General features: G+C 42.1%; 1 protein-coding gene across 1 annotated transcript; it reads left to right on the top strand.

The window, feature by feature from the left end:
- The first annotated feature begins 761 nt into the window (after positions 1–761).
- LOC115313425 lies at positions 762–17,235 on the top strand. The gene is made up of 5 exons (XM_040214310.3): positions 762–866; positions 978–1,129; positions 13,436–13,503; positions 16,035–16,115; positions 17,114–17,235. The coding sequence occupies exons 1-5, from the start codon at positions 762–764 to the stop codon at positions 17,233–17,235; spliced, it is 528 nt and encodes a 175-aa protein (XP_040070244.1).
- Positions 17,236–24,940: the final 7,705 nt, after the last annotated feature.

Below are 24,940 nucleotides of genomic sequence, written 5' to 3' on the forward strand. Positions count from 1 at the left end.
CTTGCTATTTCCTTACAAACGGCGCCAGCCGGACAAAAATAGTAAAGGAATTGGAGGCCGGAAAGATGCATAGGAGAGGAGGTTAAGAGAGCAGTAACCCGTTTTCCGAGCTTCCATATCTCGCTTAAGGCTGATACGCCACGTGGTATCAAAACCTGGAACTAGGCCGCGTTGTCCCGGTATCCTGGCCATATTGATATACTGCTAGGAGACGGCAACGTTTCAAGAAACTTTGCATTAATAAAATACGCTTTAAAAAAAGAAGTACAATGAACAATATACCATGCACGCGCAGAACCCTGGCAATGCCTTTTACTTTTTATGTCCATTTTACAGCCCGACAATTTGGAGGAGGCATTTCGTTTCCTTTGAAGGACTCAATTATTTTAAAAAATTAATTGGATCTCCTCCACGTGCAGTACGATAGATATCCGCTGCAGCTCCCGGAGCGGATATCCTTCACTGCACGCGGAGGACATCAATTTTCGTTTTAATGATTGAGTTCACTAAAGCCGTTTTCGAATTGCTAGGCTGGAAAATAAGCATAAAAAAGGGTATTGACCGGGTTCTGACGTAGGCTGAATTCGCCCGCGCCGGGTATAAATTTTAGTCTTTATTGTGCCATTTATATATAAACCATTGCGCTGCCATTACTTCTCGGATACCACTTAGCTGAGAGGTTGCAACGTTATTGCTTATTATAAGCAGTGAGAATCTAAATGTTAGAGTTTCGTATTATTAAGAAAAACGATTCTTAAACTATGATGTTGCTAATGTCTGCGATGACAGCCATTTTCGTCATATCTCTAACCGGAGCTATGGGAAAAAATACCTGCACGGACCCTAGGGGCCGTTTAGCATGGAAGGTATAAAAAGGTTTCTTTTTTTTAACTAAAGTTTGTTTTTCGATTGTGTAAAATAGGGGAATGCAGTGTACCAAGATGATGTGGCCTAACCGTACCTATTCTCTTTCTTAGGCTTTAGTGTCCACAGACAAAGGGCACATGTTGTACACCGGATTTAATGCATCGGTATATGTGTGCACATACATATCGACAATTAGTAAGGACAGCAGTACGATGTCAATAACTGGCTACTTCATATATCAAATCAACGATCTTCCTGTCGTGTAAGTACCTTGACTGTTTGTTATTATTCTTACTATGCCAACTCAAACTTCGTGAGATTATTCGATTGTAGCATTTCGATGGATGGCATTATTTGTAATATTTATCGCATCTTAAAAAAATACTACTGGACGTTTCTGAGTGAGGCCTTGTAGAGAGACAGGCAGGTTCGCTGTAATATTTATGAAGGGGGATTACTGCTCATGAAGGTGCAGCTGATTCAAAAGCGTTCAGATACTTGTTCTCGTAATGTTTATTTTCGTCGAAGTAGTTCTCCCTCGTCACAGGCCCTATGTTTTGTCATCTGACATCAATATTCCCAACTAAAGTTTCTTCTTACTGCAAAGCTTAAGACCGACTAATGTCTCCTGATGTTGATTCCTGTGTCTGTCGTGCTAGTTCCCGAGTCTGTTACTCTTTCGACGTCACTCGCTCTTTTAAGCTTCTTTTTGTCGACAATGTGTGGCGCTAACTGCATTTGGCTTCGCGATGTGGCGACATCATGTTGTTTAGTGTTCAGATTGTCTTTATTGCGCTATTTCATATGTTTGTTTTTGCCGTAGTAGCGTCTTGTCGGTCGTAATAACCTCTGTGGCCCTAATCTACACGGTGAAACCAAGCAGGACCATGGGACCGGCACTTCACCGCCTGCTGCGATTGGTCAGTGGTGTAGAGCTGATCAATCAAAACAGGAGGCTATGTCCTGGTCCCTTGGTCCCGCTTGGTACCACCGTGTAGACTAGGGCCCCTGGTATCATCGCACCTGTAACGCAGCAGTGTGAGGGATATTATGGGCTGCAATAAAATGCTTAGATGGGCCAGTTAGTACATCATGGGAAATAAGCGCCAGAAGAACAGGGACAAAGAGTAGAATAACAACGACACGGGGCGGACTCTCAACTGAATTTATTAGGAAAAAACACAAACTTATATACCAAAGAGAGCACACCATCAGACACAACACGAAACGTTAGTCCCCGCCCAGACCACGTTTCAAATATTCAAACTCATCCATAGACAGAGCCAGAGTTGTATCGCTAATGCATTTTTCACCCCTACTCCGAATCTCAAATGCCTCGTGAAGCTCGCGCGACACTTTGTTTTTGTACTTCGCCGATATTTTAGTGCTGTCAAATGACGGGGCGCAAACGCATCTGTTGCAATGAACAGCCAAATGCCCTGACGGTGTGGTTCTAGTTGAAGCGGCGTGCTCGCGGACCCGATCATTGATACATCTTCCAGTTTGCCCTACATAGCTTAAACCGCACTTCATTGGGATTTTGTAAACGACGGCGGTTTTGCAATCAGTTGTATTTATTCCTACGCTTGGTATTGCACGGGTCTGTTATCGGTTGGGAATCATTGACCTAATGAAGGTGAAGGACCGCGCGCTGGACTTGTGCCGCTCCTTGGAGCTACCCACGGTCCTGAAAAATGTGAAAGCCAGCAGGAAATTGATTTTGGACCTATTTTTCACCGCTAAGACTCATAAACCTGAGTGTCCTTTCAGGGTGATAGTGCCAGAGGGAGGCACGTGACAGTCGCAGATAAGCGACTATTTGCGCAATAATTGGTCTGGGTTAAAACTGGATGGCCCGTTTGCCGCAAGAAACTCGGAGTGCGTCTTTGAATTTCAGAGCGCAGCTCTTAGGGGCGCATTCCCGGCTTGAGCGGCGTCGCCGTCGCCGTCGGCGTAACCAAGGTCACCCCAAAGTCGCGTGACTCCCAAGGTCATCCCAAGGTCACGTGACCCCAAGGTCATCCCAAAGTCACGGGACCCCCAGATCACCACAAGGTCACGTGACCCCCAAGGTCACGTGACGCCTCCCCCAGGGTCACGGGACACCCCGAGGTCACGTGACCCCTCCCCCAGGGTCACGTGACCCCCAAGGTCACGTGACACCCGAAGTCAAGTGACTCCCCAAGTCACGTGACTCCTTAAGTCACGTGACCCTCCCCTAGAGGTCACGTGACACCCCTCCCGAGGTCACGTGACCCCCGAAGTCACGTGACCACTCTGAGGTTACGTGACCCCCCTCAGAGTCACGTGAACCCCTCCCCGAGGTCACGTGACCCCCTCCCCCGAGGTCACGTGACGCCCCTCCCCCCGAGGTCACGTGACCCCCCCTCAGTACCCTTATAATAGTAACAATAACTTTATTTTCCAAATGAATTGGAGGGGCAGAAGGGAAAAAGCCTCCAAAGGAGGCTTGACGAGCCCGAAGCCCCATACGGTGACAGGCGCAGCAGCACAAGAAGAAAAAGAAGAAAGAAAAAAAAAAAAGAAAAAAGAGGCGCACACACGCATATACATAAGAAAGACAAAAAACTTCATCAGAATTATTATAAACACCACAGAGTAGACACTGTTGTAGCCCTAAAAATAATATTATACAGTTCAAACAAACAAGTAGTAAATAGGTAACATAGTAGGCATCGATGAAGAATCACAAGCGCAAATAGAATGAACGCAAATCTTTAGTTGATATGGAGTCTAAACAAATTTCGTTGCTGGCGAGGTAGTTGAGCAATTTAGATATAGTGTAACGTAGAGTTTGTGTACCATAGTTTGTCTTACAGCCGGTAACCTTCCAATATTCCATGTGTCGGGTTAAATAAACGTGATCGTTCTGCACTAACTCGGATAAGTCTGACAAGAAACGCGTATTTTTTTTTGTTCTCGAGTTTTAAGCTGATGCATAATCTATAGTCATAGAGGTTAAATATTTTTAGCATTCTGAACTTTTGAAACAAAGCCTCACTATGGTAATCATAAGGCACATTACAAATAATTCTCAATATTTGTTTTTGCGATAAATATAGTTTCTGCAAGTTTCTGAACGTCGTGTTACTCCAAACGAGGCTACAGTAATTTAAATGGAACTGAAACAGGGCATTGTATATTAATAGTTTCACGTTAACGGGTAGGGAAGAACCGTGACGGTATATTAGTCCTATAACACGTGACAGTTTTGTGGCTAAGTGTTCAATGTGGTTATCCCATGACATTCGTTCTGAAAAAAATACTCCGAGAGTTTTAAAAGTGTTGACGATCTCTATGGGGACGGAGTTCAATACGATGTCTCGCATTATTATTACACTCTTGTTTTTTGGCCGAAAGATTATGGCTTTTGTTTTCTCGGTATTAATGTTCAGACCATTATCTCGTGACCAGGCGTACAATTTAGACAATGTTAAATTGGCGACATCGATAAGTTCATCGCTGCTTGTACCGGAAAAAAATATGCTGCTGTCGTCAGCATATATTACAAATTTTGCCGATGGATTTATATTGACAATATGATTTATATAGATGTTAAAAAGAAGTGGTCCAGTTATACTCCCCTGTGGGACGCCAGACTTAACTGGTTTGATATCAGATGAATATTTACCAATGGAAACATACTGTTTGCGATGGTGTAAATAGGACCTCAAAAGCGATAAAGGCAAACCGCGAATACCATATAAATCAAGTTTACGAAGTAATATATTGTGATTTATGTAGTCAAATGCTTTTGTAAAGTCGATAAATACACCCAGAACAAGCTTTCTTTTATCGAAGTTTTTCAGAATGAATTCTTTTTGCTCCAGCAGTGCAAACTCAGTTGATAGATTTTTTCTAAACCCAAACTGTGCGGAGGTGAGCAAATTGTGTTTATCGGTAAACTGTACTAAACGAGCCTGTATAATGTTTTCTAGTGATTTCGAAAATACAGGAAGAATAGAAATAGGTCGATAGTTACTGAGTATGTTCTTATCTCCCTTCTTATGCAAAACAGATACTTTCGCTCTCTGCATTCCGGCAGGAAAAACTGCAGTTGTTAGAGATAAATTAAAAATGTAGCACAGACATGGTGTTAATATGCCGACAACATACTTTATCGTTCGAATTTGTAAATCATCGCAGTCACAACAACTGCTATTTTTAACTGCATAAAAACAGAATACACCTGAGAATCTGTGACCGGTTCCAACAAAATTGAGTGGTTATTTCGAAAGTCTATGTATTTACAAGATTCATTGGCATTGCTGCTGTCACTAACCAAGTTTCCAAAGTAGTCGCTGAAAGTATTGGCTAGGGAGCATCCAGTCAAGGACACTCCTTCGTGAACGATCTTTTCAACATGCTGTTGTGTTGAACCGCTAACCGTTAGAGAGTTTAACGTCCGCCAGACTTGATCCACATGTGCAGACTGTTTCTGGAAAACGTTAGTGTAATAAAGAGCCTTAGCATTTCTTAGTAGCTTTGTTAGTTGGTTCCGGTATGATTTGAACCTTGAAAGCTGTAATGGATCTCTCGTTTTGATAAATTTCTGATATAGCAAGTTTTTTATGCGTATTTTATCAAGCATGAGCTTCCCTACTCATCCTCAAGAGCTGCGCTCCAATTCGGCGTTACAGGGATTTGTAAACGGCTTTCATTTTTTTGAGCAACGCTCACCATGGTATGCGCAGTGGATTTTCCGTAGATGTCCGGGATTTGTTTTATTTCATCCCTCATGAGCCCCTCTACCTTGCGGTAAGAGATTGCATCGACCTGAGCGGGGTTGCGGTTTTTCAGGGCTCTTGTGGTATTAATGTTGAGGGTTTCCTTGAGCTTTTGTGCTTTTAGTTTTTTCAAGAACGTTTATTTTAGTTAAAAAACACGTTCGTGACGTTTCAGGCAGTGTTTATTTAGAAAAGAAGAGAATTTGCATCAGTGCCAGTGTCGCGCCCGTTTTGTGCAATATCTTTTTAAGTAAGTGCGGAAAGGCAATAGCGGATAGCTCGGAGATGAGTGATGGCAAATACAAGGTATTTAGGTATGTAGATAATTTTCTCATCCTTGGACGTAATCCCGATCTCTCTAGCTGTGAAGTTTCAGAGACGCTAAAGGTATTCAATTCTTGCTGCCACGGATTGTCATTGACTGAAGAGACACCTAAAGACGGAATTATGTAATTTCTTTACCTCAAGCTCAGTTTTCTAGGTGAGCATATTTGCTGGGAGTATTCCCCTAGATCTAAGAAGGGGATCCTTCCCTTTGATTCCTGCCACTCCAAGCTCGTGAAGAGAGGCATCGCGAGCTCCTGTATGGAGGCGTCTCTCAGAAAGTCTTGCCTGCATAGCGCCCAGGATAGTTTGTTAGGCAAGTAGATCGTCTGCGACAAGGGGGTTTCCCAACGAGCTCATTGGCCGAAGTGGCTTGGAGCTTGATAAAGAAGTTCAAGGGGACGCAGAAACCACCGCGCGAAAAGAGCAACCTACGGCCTGTGGTGATACCATATATGCACGGTGTTTCACGTGATCTTAAGAACGTGGCTGGGCGCTATGATGTCCCGGTCGTATTTTCAGCGCCTAACAAAATGTCGCGATTATGCAGGAGAATCAAAGACTGCCAACCAATAACAGACCTGTGCAATACCAAGCATAGGAATAAATACACTGATTGCGCAACCGCCGTCGTTTACGAAATCCCAATGACGTGTGGTTTAAGCTATGTAGGGCAAACTGGAAGGTGTATCAATGATCGTGTCCGCGAGCACGCCGCTTCAACTAGAACCACACCGTCAAGGCATTTATTTGGCTCTACATTGCAACAGATGCGCTTGCGCCCCGTCATTTGACAGCACTAAAATATTGGCGAAGTACAAAAACAAAGTGTCACGCGAGCTTCACGAGGCGTTTGAGATTAGGAGTAGGGGTGAAAAATCCATTAGCGATACATCTCTGGCTCTTTCTACGGATGAGTTTAAATATTTGAAACGTGGACTGGGCGGGGACTAACGTGGCGTGTGGTGTCTGATGGTGTGCTCCCGTTGGTATATAAGTTTGTGTTTTTTCCTAATAAATTCAGTTGAGAGTGCGCCCTGTGTCGTTGTTATTCTACTCTTTCTCCATGTTCTTTTGGCGCATATTTCCCAGGATATTATGGAGCCGAACTCAATTGAAAGCTCAGTTGGTCGCCACTGACTGAAAGGACAGCTCCGATTCCTTCACTATAGGGAGTATTCGCTGGCGGCCATAGCTGTGTGCGCGAATGCTGAGCTCGTGCTGATGGCGAGCTTCCACAGTTCTTTTGTAACATGCATTCCGCACCCGAAAGAGGGCCGGTCTTAGCAGCTTATCGATGTGAGCTCGTTCTGAGCATGCGCTCTAAACAGCACCCACAAATATGGCGTCCAGTGAACACTCCCTATAGCGGCACATGGCGGCCCCAATCTGTCACGTCGCAGAAAGGCAACACAATGATGGACGCCGGCCGTCGTACGGTATCGTTTTCACCCGTAGAATTTCGTTTGCAGCAATCGCTATGGAACCCAGCGACCTATTTCTAGGCGCAACAGTATCATAGGTTATGATGATAATGCAATTGAATGCAAGGGTGCAAGTGGGCTGGACAAGAATGACGAAAATAATCCCCGGAGAGGGGGAGCAAGCAGGACAAAGTACAAACACAAATATCTAAACATAGCTAGGTGACTGGTGCGTGACAGAAAAAATCCGCCTGGCCTTGGTATCGCACCAATGAACTCCCCACTTGCAGTGGGGCGCTCTACCAACTGAGCTAATCAGGAGTTTGACGCCACTAGAGCAAACGGGTTTTAGCAGCTGCTGGTCTAACACCAACAAGGGTGAACGGCTTGAATTCTTAAGGTTATGATAATAATGCAATTCACCTTTGTGTTGTTAAAAGACACAAACATCTGTTCCCTATTGAAAATTCCATCAAGATACGTAATTTGGGACACTGACTGCCAGTCAGCAGCCTTGGTGGAACGTGATGGACCATCAGACGTCATCTGATGGTCCATCAGATGGCCTCTGACTGCCACTGCCAAGGGAATTTCATCGACGAGGGCAGCATTTATATAAGAGTAAAACTATACGCACTCATAAATTTCGCCAAATGCCTCGAGAAAACAAAATGTTCGAGAAAAAAAAAAGAAAAAAAAGCAGACCACCCTGGATCGAACTTGTGACCACTTGCGTACAAATCGGACACATTAACCCCTATGCTATGCCACCGCTTAGGAAACTCGATTTGACCATCCGCTTTATACGAGATGCTTCGGCTGCAAATGCAGTTAAGCCTTCAGCATGTTATGCAAAGCACTCGTACATCACTCGCCGTACTTCAGTTCTACTCACCTGCCATGTAGAGTACTTTCGTGCCGCAGAACGATTCTTTTGTTCGCGCGTCTCCGGACCAGTAGACTTGGTACACCTTGTCGTCTTCAGCTACACCGCTAAAGTCTCTTACATCGTCGGAACTCACAACAGGCTGGGTCTTGTCGAGTAGAAATTCTACTAAAACATAAGACATTGTAGAGCCCGGGCAGGATCGACAGGTTGGAGCAAGCGGGCAAACAAAACGAGTCGAGAGCGATCGTTCATGAAAGCTCGGCGAAGCCTCTATGGGCGAAGCGAAATCAGCGAAGTGGCGTGTTCAGCGGGCTTCTGATCAAGGTTGACGGTCGGCTGCGTGTCATATCTCTAACATCAGCGGTTTTATGGGCTCACGTCCCGAAATCGTTTTCTTGCGCATAGATTATTTTTCGTATTCATAGATTTGACGAAATAGTGGTATCCGAACGAACTTTACGTCCGTTGACCGTACGTCTGTCTGCACGTCAAAGCTTTTTGACGTGCAGTCAGAGCCAATCGATGTACAATCAGAATCGCCATAAAGACATCATGATGGCATTTCGCGGCGGCCGACTGCCACCAGGAAACCATCAGAAAGCCGACAAGTGGAGTCTGACTGGAGTTTGACTGTCGGTCAGAGTAACTTGTTGTCCAATCAGACATGCTTGACGTACAGTCAGGCACAGTCAGAGGTCCACTAGAACACACTGACTGCCAAACAGGGTTACATTGATGAATGTTTCCTTCGGGTTGTTAGAACATGTGTTCTTAAATTATATGTTGATGATATAGTGATTTCCTTTTTAAGCAAAGGTCTATCAAACAGCCTAGAAAAAGTGGTTAAATCAACAGCACCTGAGCTGCAGTTCACGGTGGAATAACCCAAGAATGGAGTAATTTACTTTTTAGACCTGTACTTTGAAGTACTACAAAGCGGCAGGGAGGCCTGACTGATACATGTTCCTGTTGTTTTTATCCGGGTTGTCTCTCTTACAACTCTCTTCATGTTATCTACTTCTTGGTGTACTATTTCTGTTCTGACCATTGTGCACTACAGTTATTGCATTCGTCCACGTTTTTAGCCAATTTCCAATATTCAGCATTATTTGTACCCAAAGAAGAAAAAAATTTTCGCATAATTAAAGCAATAAAGAATTATTTAAAATCTAGGTCATTGGAAATGTTAGAAACTGATAATTCCGATAGATTTGCTATTCTTCCTACGTCCTCCTTTTTGATGAAAACGGAGACAGCCATGAAGTCCTTGTTCCATGAATGGGGTAGGAACACAGGGAAAACCGGGAATAATAAAAGTACAGTCCTAAAGGAAGACGATTTCTGAGGTGTGGCAAAGAACTTGAAGAATCGCCGAGGTCGGCATTGAGTGTGAAGTGTTTGCTAAAATATCACAAACCGGAGGTGCCACTTCGAGTGGTTGTTAATGAAACTGGAACGTAACAGAAGGTTGTTTCCGTGTTTCTTCAAAAGTGTTCAGGACATGTCCATCTAGATCAATCTCTGTCACTGAGGAATTCAAACGAGTTGATCGAACTACTGAAGGAGCACCATGAAACGGAGTGTGACTTTTCTTAAAGGACATCAAGGATCTCTACTATTTACTGGAAAAGGGTCGTGTACTGAAGAGGGCGAAAGAAGTTCTGGAGCTGAATGTGGTTAAATTTGTATCACAATCAGATATATACATATATAGTTTTCTTTTTATTCTTGAGTATTACCTGCAGTCGACAGCTGCATACTATAAAGAAAAATGATAGACATTTACAATTCTCTGTAATTCGAGCGCAGCTCTTGAGGAGGAGGAGGATGGGATGTTATGGAGGGGAAAGTATGACCCTTCTCCTCTCCCCCTCCTCCTCTTCTGCTTTCGTCCCATTTGGCTGAAAATGTTCGTTCCATTTCCCGCTAAATTTAGGGGGAAAAGTTTTCGGCTAAATTTAGCGGGTAATTTTTTCTGATAAATCTAGCGGAGACGTTTTTCCGGTAAACTTAGCACAAACATTTTTTCGCTAGCGCGAACTTTTTTCAATAAATTTAAGGGGAACTTTTTCGCTAAATATAGCGGGGAAATTATTTCCGATAAGCCGTGTGACGTCACGACGGTGACGTCAGACGTGATATCACGTGTGACGTCATTATGGAAACGTCCCGTAATGCAACGCCCGGTTACGCCGACGGCGACGCCGACGCCACTGAAGCCGGAAACGGGCGCCTAAGAGCTGCACCCTAAAAAGTATATAAAAAAAGAAAGAGTGCATAGGGTCATCTGTAGCACCGGCGTTAGCTGAAATTTACCTAAACTTCTTGGATTGCGTTGTGTCTGATAGGTTGCAAAAGTCGTCATATACATGTGTTGTTCAAAGATATGTTGCTGACATAGCGATTTCCTCTTTTCGCAATGGTCTATCAAACAGCCTCGAAAAGTTGATTAGATCAGCAGAACCTGAGCTTCCGTTCACGGTGGAATAACCCAAGAATGGAGTCATTTAGTGTTTAGATTTGTTAATTCATACTGAAGAGTGGTTGCGCTGGGGTATGGCAAAAGAAGGTTCGAACCCAGTGCTATCAGATTTAAGTCGCCACTCAAAAACTGCGAAGCCGGGGGTTGTGGAATCATTAAGCAGGAATGCCTTAGACATGTGTTGTATTCATTTTATGACTAGATAATTGGAAATACAGTGAAAAAAGATTAAACAAAGCCGGTTATAAAAATCAGTTCATCAAAAGACAATTATGTCTACTAATCACAGAGAAAAGTGAAGAACAGAAATGAAAAAAAAAACAAGTTTGCTGTAATCCAGTATTACAATAAAATATCGTGTAACATGAAAGCAATGGTAGAACAGTTCGGAGTACACACCGTTTTCAGTTCTGATCTTAAGTTAAGTGGACTCACTCAATTTCAGAGAGGCTCGAATGAATGCCAAAGAGCCCACCGTGAGAAGTCGGTTTCCTACACAAATGGAATGGTCTATGGAATACCTTCGGCTAGTTGTTTTAAATACGTAGGGTAAACTTCATGGTGTATTAATGACAGGTTAACGGAACACAAAAGAAATATAATAATAACGCTGCAAATTCGGAATTAGCTAAAGACGTGGACGAATGCAATAAATTTAGCGCACAATGGTCAGGAATAGAAATAGTACAAGCGATAGATAACAGAACGGCTGAGAACAGCTCACTTGAGAAAAGCTCACCGGAGATAAGCTCACCGGAGAAAAGCTCACCGCAAAAATGTCAGATGCCAAGGAACGCTCACCGGATTTTCGACGGATGTTGCGAAAAGCTCACCTACGAATATAAACATCAAGTGTTAAATCAAGTGAGTAGCATTATGCTGCAAGGCCTTCAGGCTCTGTCATACTGAGGCAACACGACGGCAACACAACACGTTGTCCAAAAGTCGGGGCGTCTTGTTGCTCGCTCCCCGTGTTGTCCGACAAACCTGTCACATCGCGCCAACAGCAGCACAACATGGACGGCAACTAAAATGTTGCCTCGGTATGACAGCTTTTTGCAACAAAAACAACAGCAACTTGTATTGGACGACGTGTGTTGCCCACGTCGTAAGTGCAAGTCGGTTAATTCACTAAAATTCACTAATTAACCTTTTAATTAGTGAAAATAGACCTGTTTTCAATTATAAACTTGCTGAGCGTTATCGAAAACCACTAAATCAGTCATTTTCAGAAAGGTATTCAGCGCTTGAGAAGCGTAGTAGTGCACTAAAGTTACCACTCGTGGAACAGGTACAAGGCTAGCGGTTTTGGTAAGGCGCCCGCGCAATTTTTCCGTCTCTTATCTAGCCCCTGCCTTGTACCTGCTTCATGAGGGGTAACTTCAGCGCAATACTGCTCTTCTCACGCGCGCAAAGTCTTTCTGAAAATAAGTGATTTGGGGGTTTCGGACTACACTCGTCAAGTTTCTTATTGGGACCATATGCCTATCTTACTAACTAAGAAGTTAATTAGTGAATATTTATTCATTAGCCGACTTATCGCAAAGATTAGCCACCCACATAGTGTCCCCCTGTGGGTGTAACTCACTCGCACAAGCCGCATAAGTATAGCTTTCATGACTTTTTTAAAACCAAATCTGTAGTATATAAAAAACACCCGGTATAGTATGTTGCAGGTTAAGGAGGTAGGGCGAGAGAAAAGAACGTAGGAGAGGAGGAATCGAAATCAACGATGGCGAGTGAGGTGGTTTCCTCCAGCCCTCGCCAGCCTTGTGTTCGCTTCCTGCTCTCCCACCTTCCTTTTTCTCGCCCTGCCTTCTTGAGTTGCCACGGACTATAGTTGGGTACAAGATTTATCTTCGTCTAAACCAAAAAGTGGTTGCGCTTTGTAGGTGGCCTCACTTAGCTTGTTTCGTGGTGTGGATGAAGGGTGTGCGAGCGACCTTGAAAAACAGGATGTTCGGTTGTTCTGCGACGTTTGTGGTTCTGTATATAAAAAGGTCGGTTTTATAAAATTATTAGCTGTGTTACAGACGCTGTCTGTACCTGTTACTTTCTCTTCCACTGTAAAAAAATTTCCTCCTTCTGCCCCAGTCTTGTGTTAAAATCGTCATTGTAAATTTCAACCAGTTCGCCTGCGCTCTGACAGTAATGACGATACACATAAAATGTTTTTGATTTTGTTTTTTCTTTAAAATTATTTAGTACGCGACTCCGGACGCGTGACGTGCTCGGTAATGTGGACACGTTGAATTCTTCCAAGCTAACTTTGGCAAAAATTAAAAAAAAGAAAGAAACACAAAAATTCCTTGGCGGAGAAGCAGCTTATATCGATCTTTAGATGTTGAAGTGACCAGGACATACAGGAGAATAATATTTTGGATATCTGACATAACCGCATGCATGGCTTATAATAAAAAAATAGGTTTTGACTTTAAAGTGATGTGCACAAACACATAAGATTGCAAACCAAATACCTTTTGCCTATTAGAAAAAAAAACACTATATACGACCCCCCCCCCCCCCCCCATTTTAAAGGGCCATCCATCTGGAGGTATTGTTTTAGAATGGTGAAAGCTCTTTAAGCTTCTTACTTTTCTGAACGGGGTTTTCACCGTGGCTATGAGGTGAATAACAAACACATTTGTGTATAGCAATAAAAAGTTTTAGTATCGACAACAGTTCAATCAATGGTTTTCAGCTACACCGATATTGCCGTCACAAAAGTGGAAAACTGCGAGGGACTCTTAGGGACATATAACAAAACCAGTAAGTGAACTATTGTGTTATCAGTGCATTCTTTTCACACTTCTCTACTTCCGGTCGTGAATAAGATCTCAAATTACTAATGTTTGAAATTTCTCAATTAGACGTAGTTCTAAACAGAAAACAAACGTTTAGAAGCGTAAGTCTTCGTGATGTGGAAATATAGAAACAACAAATTTATATTGAAAAGTAAAATGAAAATAACGTTTGTAGACACAAGGTCGCTCTGTTCGCTAACGTGCAATAAAATGTTAGACGAAGTTCTTGCGTGGGACAAAAAGGCACATGCACGCGCATAGGCACACACATACACCACGCGTACACAAACTCACATAAGCACGTACTCCCAAACACATACACACGCAAACGCGCACGAACGCACACACGCATACAGACAGGCACACGCACGCGCGCAGGCACCCACACGCACATGCAGGCGCACATGCACGCGTACACAGGCACACACGCACAAACACACAAACAAAGGTGCTCTCTTTTGATCCTCCTTATTCCAAGACCTCATAACTCTGTTTGATTCTTTATGAATTCGCACGTCATACTATCGTCGCTCCAATCGTCTTGTCGAGCGTTTTCATGATTATTAAAGGCATCGCCAAACGCGAATGTTGACCCGAGCTGCTTGTGTGCACCCTCACCCATCACGCTGATTGGCCTGCCCACATTGCCCCGAAACAAGTTTTAGAGAGGCCAACAGGTGACAGTTTAAGAGAAAAAACAACACTGTGTCTACTGGTTGAATTCGTCCGGACACTGCCACTCCGCAATATTCCATTTCTGATATTTCTAGCTAAGCCAGACTCTTTGGAAACATTACGAAAAGACAGAGTGCCGTTCCCACCAGTCACACCAGGTCCTTAGCACAGCGAAAAGCGTTTTTGGTCTTGTCCAGGCGGTGCCTGATATGGATCACTCCAACCGCCGTACAAACCACCCTTTATGGTCACAGAACGGGACGCCAACCTCTCGTCTTCTACGTCGACAATTGACGAAACACAGATTCATTAACACGTCTCAAGGCATCACAGCTGGAGCCCAAAAATTTTGACCTCGCCGTGGCGACACAATACTTATTTCTTACTGTCGTCATCATGCCATCGGTTCAGTGCCATTTTTTGAACCTGACCATCTCTACGTCTCCTGAGCAGCTGAAAAACCAGCTGACTTCTCAAAGCAGAGATCATCAGAGGAGTCACGGCAGGCGAGCAACAAGACACAGGGAGCCGCGAGCTTTTTGAGCTGGGCGATTAAAGGAACACTAACGGGGACACTAGTTCAGCGTACCAGCTGTTGACCATGATAAGCAGTAGTGTTAAAAAAAATCTGGATTTGTTCTTGACACAAAATGTAAAAAAATCAGGTGTATTTTACTTAGATCACATTTATCTTATTTGAATCAAAATTATTTGATTTAAGTCACGGTATTTTTTTAAAAATTACTGTAGCTATAAAATAGTGAGTCTTTATTACTAGATGTATTTTGAAACCTAGCCGATTGATTGGTCGGTACCTCTGATCACTAAAAACAACAAAAAAGAAATAGTGTAAATACAAAGCACACTATAAGTAAGAACTTTTTTATAATTATGAGGGCCGTCATACAAGAACAGAATCTGTATTTACGTTTTTTTTTTATTTTTGCGTTAAGATTCGCTTGCAATAGTACGTCACGTAGCTGACCAACAAAGGGAAAGGTAGAAAGAAACAAAAGTTTAGCGTTCTGATTTTCTCGGAAAGCACCACCGTCTGCTCGTGTTTATTGAATATAAATACTTCTCGTTTGATTATTTTTTACACGTATACAGGTAAAACAAATGGAAATATAAAGTTTAAAAGGGTAAACAAAAGTAAAAGAAAAAAGTATTGTCAGGACCATTTTTTTTGCGTGGAAAGTTTGATTTCATTTGTCATAGTAAAACAGGTGTCAATTAAATCTCGAACTAAGTCATCTGTATTTTTATTTCCACCCTAGAGCCACTAATAAGTCATTTTGCACAGTAATGACAGTTGAACCATTTTGGTGCTTCCCCATTTTTGCTGCCAGTTATCTTAAGAACTGGTTTCCCCATCATCAAGAAGTGTTAAAGTAGTCCGCAAGAAAGAGCGATACGATACCGCCTGAGGTTTCTGACACCGCATCTAATGCTCGGGAAGTCGAATTTTCAAATCGTGATGATCACATATTGCGCCCGTACAAGAAGGCAAAATGGCGGCGCACACAACGAAATCGGGGAACGGAATTCTAGTACCCTAAGCGTAGACAGATTAATGGCTCTGGAACTCTCCAGAGTGTTTTACCGTTGTAAATATCGCACACTCTCTTTACAAGTGAAGGTACGTCCTGTTCTTTCAAATACCGATTGCATCTACGAAGTTAACTTTGTTTTTGTAGACAAAATACATGCGCGCAGAAAACAAAATATATCTTGGAGTTTCCGTCGACGCTCGAAAATCTTGTGGAGAGCCTCGAATTTTATCGTGCCGCGTTGGCGTAACAGAGTGCTTGATGAACGCAGGTGGAGAGAAAGAAGCAGAGAGTACGATTTTGTACACGAATTTCGACACATGCACTATCTTCTTCAACCACTATCAACAAGGTAAGAAAACTAAATCTTAGATTACGATTCCAGGTGACTCTAATAAGCTTTTCGTTCTCCTCGACGCTGAGGAGATAAGACAAATCCGCGTCATAGACATGTGACATGGGATTTCGCATCACAACGGCATTTAAAAGACAAAGCAAATATTCATTAAGCTGTGCTGACAATATTTTGATTTTTTTACAATAAGCAGATACTCTATGTTTTCTGCATTATAATTGCTACCCTTTTATTTTATACTTTCCCATATCGTGGTTGTTTTAGTTCTAACACTTTTAATAGACTAGAAGGCACTTGTCCGTATAAATAATGAAATGTGAAATGTTACCCATGCCATATTATTACTGCATTATTTTCCCCAGACACAGTAATGTGAGAGCGCACAAACAATGCAGACCATGCATACTGGCACTCCATTGACCCTCTAGATAAAATTTATTAGAAATTTTTCTTCTCATCTAATATAACTTCTTAAGAGACGTGTCAACAAAAAATTTCGCATAATAATCAACAATAGCCGACATGCCAGTAAATAGACTATGTTTCTCTAGATTCGCGGGAAATTTAGTTTGAGCTGGGACAAAAGTGACAGTAAAAAACGGACTACCTTCTAAGAATATGATTGGGACTGATTTGTTAGCAGAAAAAAAATATAATAACGTTACATTTCTCGCATTGTCACATTCAGCTTATAATCGAAGGACACATAAAAGTCGCTATTTTGTTATTGATACCCTAGAAAGTGTGGGGCGGGGACAGTCCTGAGGATCTTATTATCTCCCTGCAGACAACAACACTGCAGCTTTAAAAGATAACGCCGAAAAGCGGATCAATAACAAGTAGACGGAAACTCAATATATAAGTGTATTCGTTTCTAGAATACCCAATGTTAGCGTAGAGGTGGTTACGATCAGTGCATTTATTAAAGATGTCAATGCGAAAACAGATTGTTGCAAGATTTTGTCTGCATTTGATACGCTGTGTTTATTTTTCAGCCTGCCAGTTGTGGGCTTACGAAAACGCCACGAATTCTGATATCCAAAGATGCCTTCGCCGTTACAAAAAGCTCTGCGAAGGAACAATTTACGAGGTCTACAACTCCACCTGTCTGACATAAGATGACCGGTTCAAAATACAATGCTTGCTATGAATTTCAGCTTATTCTAAAGTTCTTTTATTTTCCTTCTAAATATTGAAGCATTTGTTTTTACTACACTAGCGCTTTCGTGTTTCGCTCATTTAAGACCCAATAAAGTTTCGTAACCACTAAAATACGCGTTTCATCTCCGTTTTATATTAGCTCAGCCTCAGCATATCTGATTTTAACAACGTTGTGGATATGTTTATTGGTATGGTTTATATTTATTTGAAAGTTCGCCGTATGAGACGGCTATTAAGTTTCCACCTAAGAAAATACTCTGCGCGGTGACACTGTGTGTGGCGAAACGCCATGGTCGGTGAAAAAGCGCAGAGTATTTCTTTTTTTTTTTTTTGGGGGGGGGGGGGGAGGGGGGTGGGTTGCATAAACATAATATCAATCTTGCCGCGCGCCCACCTACCTCCGTAAATTGCAACCATTAACCATGTCAAGTGCCTTGCAGGGAAAGTAGACGCTGTAGATTTTCTTAGAGTTTATTAATTTTTTACTAGTATGTATCACTGAACAACCTCCTGAAATGTTAGCCAGGATCCTGCTGCAAGGACGAATGCAGGTATGACTGCTGCTCACTTTCACTGCACAACGAAAGGAGAAAACGACCACCTCCAGCCGGCCCTAAACACTTTTATTGTGGTAAAACACAAAATAAATACCTACATACATGCGTGTGAGTAAAAGGAACCGATTGTTGTTTGAAGGAACCGGACGAATCGGGTCCTTAACGTATCACGCTAGGATTAACTACAGGGGCACTTGAAGGTGGTGGAAGCTTTCGAAAATATGGTAGAAAGATTGGCCTTTATGAGTACACCACATAAAACACAAAAAACTATATTTTTCCTATTCTTTTTATTTACAGTCAAAATGTGTCACTGTGTTGCATATTTGGACCAACTGAAGTGAAGAATAGGCAAGCTGAGTGTATTTTCGTTCCGCTTCACACAATTTTCAGTCGTTTTAACGTCAAAATATCCAAGATCGATTTTCTGATGATTTTGCGAAAAAAGGGTTGGTGATTGTTTTTCTATAGCAAATATATATATATATATATATGTTTTATTTTATTACAGAAAAGTTATGTATTCATACTCTCAATTAATGTATGCATCACTTTCTAGCAGCTCTGTAGTAAATCCCAGCGCGATATTTTAACAAACCAATTTATGCGGTCTTTTCAAAGCGCTATCGATCCATGTTTGGTATATATATATACACACTGTAAACGACTTAATTTTCGCGGGCTAAAACTTTCGTAAATCGGGCCAAAGCTGAAAATTTGAAATTATTCGCGGGTTCCAATTTTCGCTAATCCAGTGTAGCTTCCGTTGCGTTCACATATTGCCCGAATGTTCGCGGGGCCTATTTTTCGCGAATTGCAGGCTATTCGCGAAATTCGCGAAAATTAGGTCCCCGCGAAATTTTTGGCCCGTTTACAGCATCTATATATGTATATAGATATATAGAAGGGTGATTTCATGTCAAAACATGCAGACAATAAAAATCGAATTTTTAATTTCGCTGACAAAAATTTATGGTATGGCGTCGTCTCTAAAACACAGTTGCCTCAAACCGGAAGTTCGTCGGTTTTTTTTCCTCGGCTTTTAAAGCTTAAAAGAGGCCGCGGGGGATAGCAGTGTTTTTTACATCCGTCATGGGTCGTATGTTTCACGCAATCTTCCGCCGTGGATCTTCAGTCTACATTATATAAACTTTTATTTGACCAAACTTTGAGCACAGTTAAAGGCTATAATGTTATAAAATAATTAGGCGTCTTGCTGATTTTCCTTAAAAATGTCGAAAACGCCCCTTTGGTTAATTGTCAATAGACTTTGACAATTAGATACATGTGACTCACTTGGGTCACTTTGACATGTGTTATGTGGATAGAGAGCCCAAACCATACTCTTTATATATATTATAAAACCACTTATCTGTGTAAAATTCCCTTTGCACTAGGTTGACGTTATTATTATGCAAAAATAAAAAAGTATCAAATTTGAAATCGATTTAAAAAAATGTTTTGTATTTTGTTTTTATTTTTTGCTAGAATTTATATGATAGTCGTCTATCATTTTTTCTACGTTCTATATTTAAGCCTCAATATCGTGAAAACGTGTTCGTTTTGCAAGGCTAAGTCAGACTTGTGTGTTTCTTTGAAATTACAAAAACGTTTTATTGTATTCTCGTTTGCGTGTTGAAGTCAAACCTTAACGCAATTTTTGGTATTGAATAATTATCTTTATTTTGATGAGAGCGGGAAACTATAAGTAACATATCTGGAAACTGAATGAAGAATAGATTCGAGCAGCGAAGTTTTATGAGCGAGAAGGCAACCAAGGCGAATCTACTTTCTAATGTGAGCTATAAGTGAAAAGAAACTCGCGGTCCTGAAGTATACTTCAGGAATATAAGCGCTAAATCCTTGAACACTTTGAACGCCATATGATTTCTGTAAACTGCAGTGCGGTACTGTACAGCGTGTCGACAGATGGGGCGTTTGACTGTTTTCTTGAACAGTTTAGAATCGTGTACGACCGCTGTTTTCCTTACAAATTGCAATATGTTTCCCGAAATCCTCGTAGACCCTGGGTTACGACAGATATATTAAGAACGATAAAAAATGCTCTTTACCACCAATTTGTGCGCACTAAAGACGCAAGTATATTCTTTAAATTCAAAAAAGGAACGAAATCAGCAAACAAATATTTTAAGGCAAGCTAAACGTGCTTATTTTGACAATCTATTTCTAGATACTAAGCGACCAGATGTTATGTGGAAAAAATTGAATGGGATAATTAAGCAAGGATCTTATGGGCATCGGATCACGGAAATGGAAATCAGAGTTGTTAACTGAACGCGATCCACTTTAGCGGAAACATTAAATGAGTATTTGGTTAACCTTCTTCAAAGTGTACACTATGCGGATGCTTCTAGATATGTGCAGAGTATTTCTCCTACTTTCTTTTTCTTTCCAACTGACGAAGATGATGTTTACTCAGCTTTCTAAAAATTTAAAGGATAGTAAAAGCACTGATATATATGACCCTCAAATTAAACCTGTAAAATATGTATTGCGGTGCATTTCTGCCTGTCTGACGTATATATTTAATGTGGCACAAGGGAATGCAGCCTTTCCAAAAACATGCAGGTGGCAAAGGTGACGGTACTGTACAAATGTGAGGAAAAAAACAACTTGGGAAATTTTAGGCCAGTGTCCGTTCTACCTGTATTTTTTAAAGGACTAAAAATATTATACATAACAGGTTGTATAGTTTTTGTGAGAAATATTCTATTCTTACCGATTGTCAATATGGATTTAGAAAAGGCAGATCTACAGAACTTGCATTATTAAAGCAAAAGGAGTTAGACTTAAGCAATATAGAAAATAAGCTTTTAACACTTGGAGTATTTATAGACTTTTCAAAGACTTTTGACCGCCTCAATCATAATATTTTGCTCCAAAAGCTTTATATGTATGGGTGCGTGGTAGATCCCTAAGTATATTTAAAAGTTATCTTCAGTATTGCTACCAGTGCGTTGAAAGAAATAAAAAGCGATCTTAAATGCAGCCATTAACAGCTGGAGTGCCACAAGGTAGTATTTTGTGACCACTCCTTTTTAACTTGTATGTCAATTACATAGTAAATCTTGATGGCAATGTACGTTGTATTATTTACGCGGATGATACCAGTGTGCTTTTTTCCAGATACGGGTACTGAGCAGATTATAAGTACCGCGAAACAATTTCTAGATAAATTAAATACTTGGACAGCGTCTGATTCCTTGCAAATTAATTGTAGTAAAACTAAAGCCGTTCTTTTTAGAGCAAGAAATAAAAATTGCTTTCATACCTCTGCTCTCTCCCACGGTACCTATAAGATAGTTATAGTCGAAAGTGTTAAGAGTTTTGGCTGTAATTTTTAATCAATACATGTTATAGGATGAAATAATGCATTATACCTGTCAAAAACTCGCAAAGGTAGTAGGTGTTATGTACAAACATCGTCATATACTCCCAATGTCCGCAATGCTTCTTATGTATAATTCTTTATTTTATGTGCATTCCAATTACTGTTTTTTCGGCTTGGGGGAATACAACGTCCACGTTGTATTGATATGATACGCACAACAAATGTTGGACGGATTCTATGCCATGCTGCATACGGTGCTCATACAATACCATTGTTTAAAAACTTAATATTGAACAGATTCCAAATTTCGATAATTATAAACTTTGTATTACTTAAAAAAAGTCTTTTCATCACAAAGAAAACATATTTCTGTCTATCTCACAGATTACAAGAAGAGACACGATTCATGACACACGCAGCGCGGATACGTGGTTAGTGCCAAACTCCAGAAGAAATTATGGAATTGAGATGTTGCGAAATACTCTTCCTCGTCTTTTAAATCGTTTGAAGGAATTAAACATAGAACGTTTGACTTTGGTAAACAAATATTTGCTTTATTTTTCGTTGAGCCTTCAGTGTTATTAAGTGCATGACGGGTGGTGATTTTCATTTTTCTTTGCCTTTGTGTTTTTCTCAAACGAATAATTACATAAACTATTTCGTTTTGTGTGTTAACTGTTTTATTTGCTGTTTCGGCTGCTGCTGAGGGGAGATGGAGACCTGTCAAGCAACTGTTATGTTGTTCTTTCTCGGTTTTTCATCTCCAAATGGAGAAAAATAAACCATTTTAATTGATTGATTGAACATGGCTCGAGCTCCATATAGGAAAAGGAGCTTTCGAGGTAGTTACTCAAACTCCCTCTCTTCCCTCGTCTTTTCCACAAGAAACATGTCAGCCGGCGCTGACCTTTCATCTAAGAAACAGACCAGTCTTAACAAACCGTTATAGTTAACACGGAAGCTGTCTTAGATGCAAATACACTCTTGAAAAAAGGGTATCGGTAGTCCCCTATGAAAGGAGGAATTGTCTTGTAACGTATGTCCCTTTCGAAAGGGAGAAACTTTCGTCCCTGAAGCAGGGGAGCAAAGTTCCTCCGTCGCCTGAATCTCATTATGGCGGCCCCAAATCGGGCAAATCAAGCTCCATAAAGCTTAACGAGGACGCTACGTCTCTCGTACGGGACGAGAGGAGCAGCAAATAAAAGCGTAACACGAGCTTTTCGCGAACTGTGTTTATTTCCGAAGCCAGGTTCCCCTGGCAGGTACAGAAACTTGCGTTTCAAAAAGCAGTTATGCAGTCTTCTCGTTGTCAGCACTGCGATGTTAAACGGAGAGAACCGACTCCCAGTTACTTCGCGCACTTTACGTCTTACCTTTGCTGCTCCTCGAGTCACAAATCCTTCGTCAACCGCACATCACGGAGGAATGCCAAACCCATCCGCGAAACCAAAAGCCGCTCTCAAAAGAACAAACTTGAAGCCGATGTTTCAAGTTTCAAACTTGAAACATCAGGTGGACATACATTCAGCGCATACACATACATGGCACATACAAACATCAATACAATCAATACGGCACACAAACTCGATCACTACACTGGAGCTCTGCGTATTCGTCTTTTATACTGGTCGTTTTGAACGTACGGAATTTCTCGGTGACTGCCTAAGCAATGAAAAATATTTCCAGCAAGTTGATTTTTTTTCAGCAATGTCATACCTCTGAGAGTTTTTTGAATGGCTCAGGGGATGAATTTCTTAATAAAACAAAATTCTCGATCGTGCCGTAATTATTTCAAAGCCAAAAAATCAAGCCGCTCCAATGCGGTTCCAAGCCATGAGTTTGTTTTCCCCGCTCGGCACGTCGTAGCCAGTATTTCTATTGTAGCGTTTGTTTTTCTATTTGTGCTGTGCGCGCACGGCTGGAATTGCCGTCTTGAGTTACTCTCTGTAGAGCGGATGTTCACTCAGCTGGAGGTGATGCCTCACGGGCAGAGAAATCGTTTTTCGATCAACTTCAATGCAGTCAAAACCGCAACTTGCGGATGGTGTTCAATGTTCGGAACTGCGCTGTGGCGAGCTCGACAACTTGTAGCGCTCATCTCAGCGCGCCATTTGGAGGGAAGTTTCTCCAGGAACTTTAGTATATTTAAACAGCAAAATAAAGGTTACCTTTTTTTACCTACTATTCGTTTTAATGTTAAAATTCCAAACTGTAAATATGAGTACTTTCCGTCATGGCTTCGTGCTGTTCAGTCTTTTCCCCAGAGCGCAATGGCTCTCAGGGAGGAGACAACCGACAGTCACGCTGGCCACTGTACGATAGGAGCTTACTGTTCAGACCAGCGTTCCAACATGACTATTCGCACGTCAATCGATTGCACCTAATCCCTCAAGTTGTCTTAAACTCTTTAATGCCATGTAAAGCGGGATGTCAATCTGCGGCACCCCGTTCCCTGCAATCGCGGCCCGACCAGCGGCATCAATGCCCGACAGTTTACGTCATCTCATCTTGTTGTTCACCACTAATACCCGCGAACACACGGTGATATCGGCAATGATTCCAGTCTTCTGTTCACAGCGCACATCACTGCCATCGTGATGTTGCTGTTATGCTGCTGACACCTTAGGCGTAGACTTCGGGGGCGCATCGGGGCTCGTGCCCCCCCCCCCCCCCCCCTGGTGAGATCCGGGGGGGGGAGGGGGTGGGGGGGAAAGTAAGCTTGAGAGTAAGACCATGATTCTTACCGAGACGCTGTTTACGTGCCATGTAACGAGCTTCTATTGTAGTGGCATGTAAACAAAGCAACGCCCACGTTGCCTTTATTGACAAAATATATGTGAAATGGAATCCCAGCCTGCTTTCGTTAGCTTCAATCTCCAGTTCTGGTAAAAAGGTAACGCGCAGCACCCCCCCCCCCCCCCCCCTTTCCCGGGAAAATAGAAAATCTACTCAGCTGGCTGACACGCAGAAACACAGAACCGCGTTGATTGTCGGTTGGCACTCGGCATCGGAAAATAGGACCGAACTCATCACGGAAGGCACCCACGCAGCCGGCACCAAAACCTGCCTGTCTTGGACGCAGTTCCTGCGATTTCCATAACGTCGAAAAAGTCGACACAGTTCCCCGTAGTTCCGCTACTGTAGTGACTGTAGTTCCGCATGTGCCCCGCAATCCGGAGTCGGCCGTCTTACCCAGTGTACGTAGCGCTACTGGCACTGCTCCGAAACTTCGCTGTTTCTAGCGGCTTCGTTTGCTGGTTTGATAAAATTAGTGGTAAAAACGTGAATGCAATCGAAATGTTTTGCACGTTTGGACTAAAAGAAGGAATTACAGGCGGCCTTCTCTGTTGCTGGATCTCAATCAACTCAACAACATTTATTAAAAAACGTGCGCGACGTGCTCGAAAAACGAAACCGAAAGAGGATGTGTCTGGAGGGCGAATGTTTTCTCCCGTCTGCCTGGAGAAGGAGAAAAACGTTTCGTTCCTCCTTTCTTCTCGTGTCCGCTTGGGGGCGCGCCAGTAGAAGGAAGGAAGACGCGCCGTTGCTACCTTTTTCCTCTATTTTCCCTTAGAGTGTAGTATTCGTGCTTTGCTGTTTCCAAGCGAGATAACCCTTCGGTGCTATCGGATACCCGCGGATAAAGCTGAGATAGAGCCGGGCCGTTTCAGGGATAAGGTCGGCTGGTTTCTCTGTCATCATCACTCGGCACGGGCTGTGTATTGTTGTTTCCCCATGATGTAAATAAACCC

This window comes from Ixodes scapularis, unplaced genomic scaffold (assembly GCF_016920785.2).
Source record: "Ixodes scapularis isolate PalLabHiFi unplaced genomic scaffold, ASM1692078v2 PGA_scaffold5__190_contigs__length_132052651, whole genome shotgun sequence".
NCBI classification, from domain to species: domain Eukaryota; kingdom Metazoa; phylum Arthropoda; class Arachnida; order Ixodida; family Ixodidae; genus Ixodes; species Ixodes scapularis.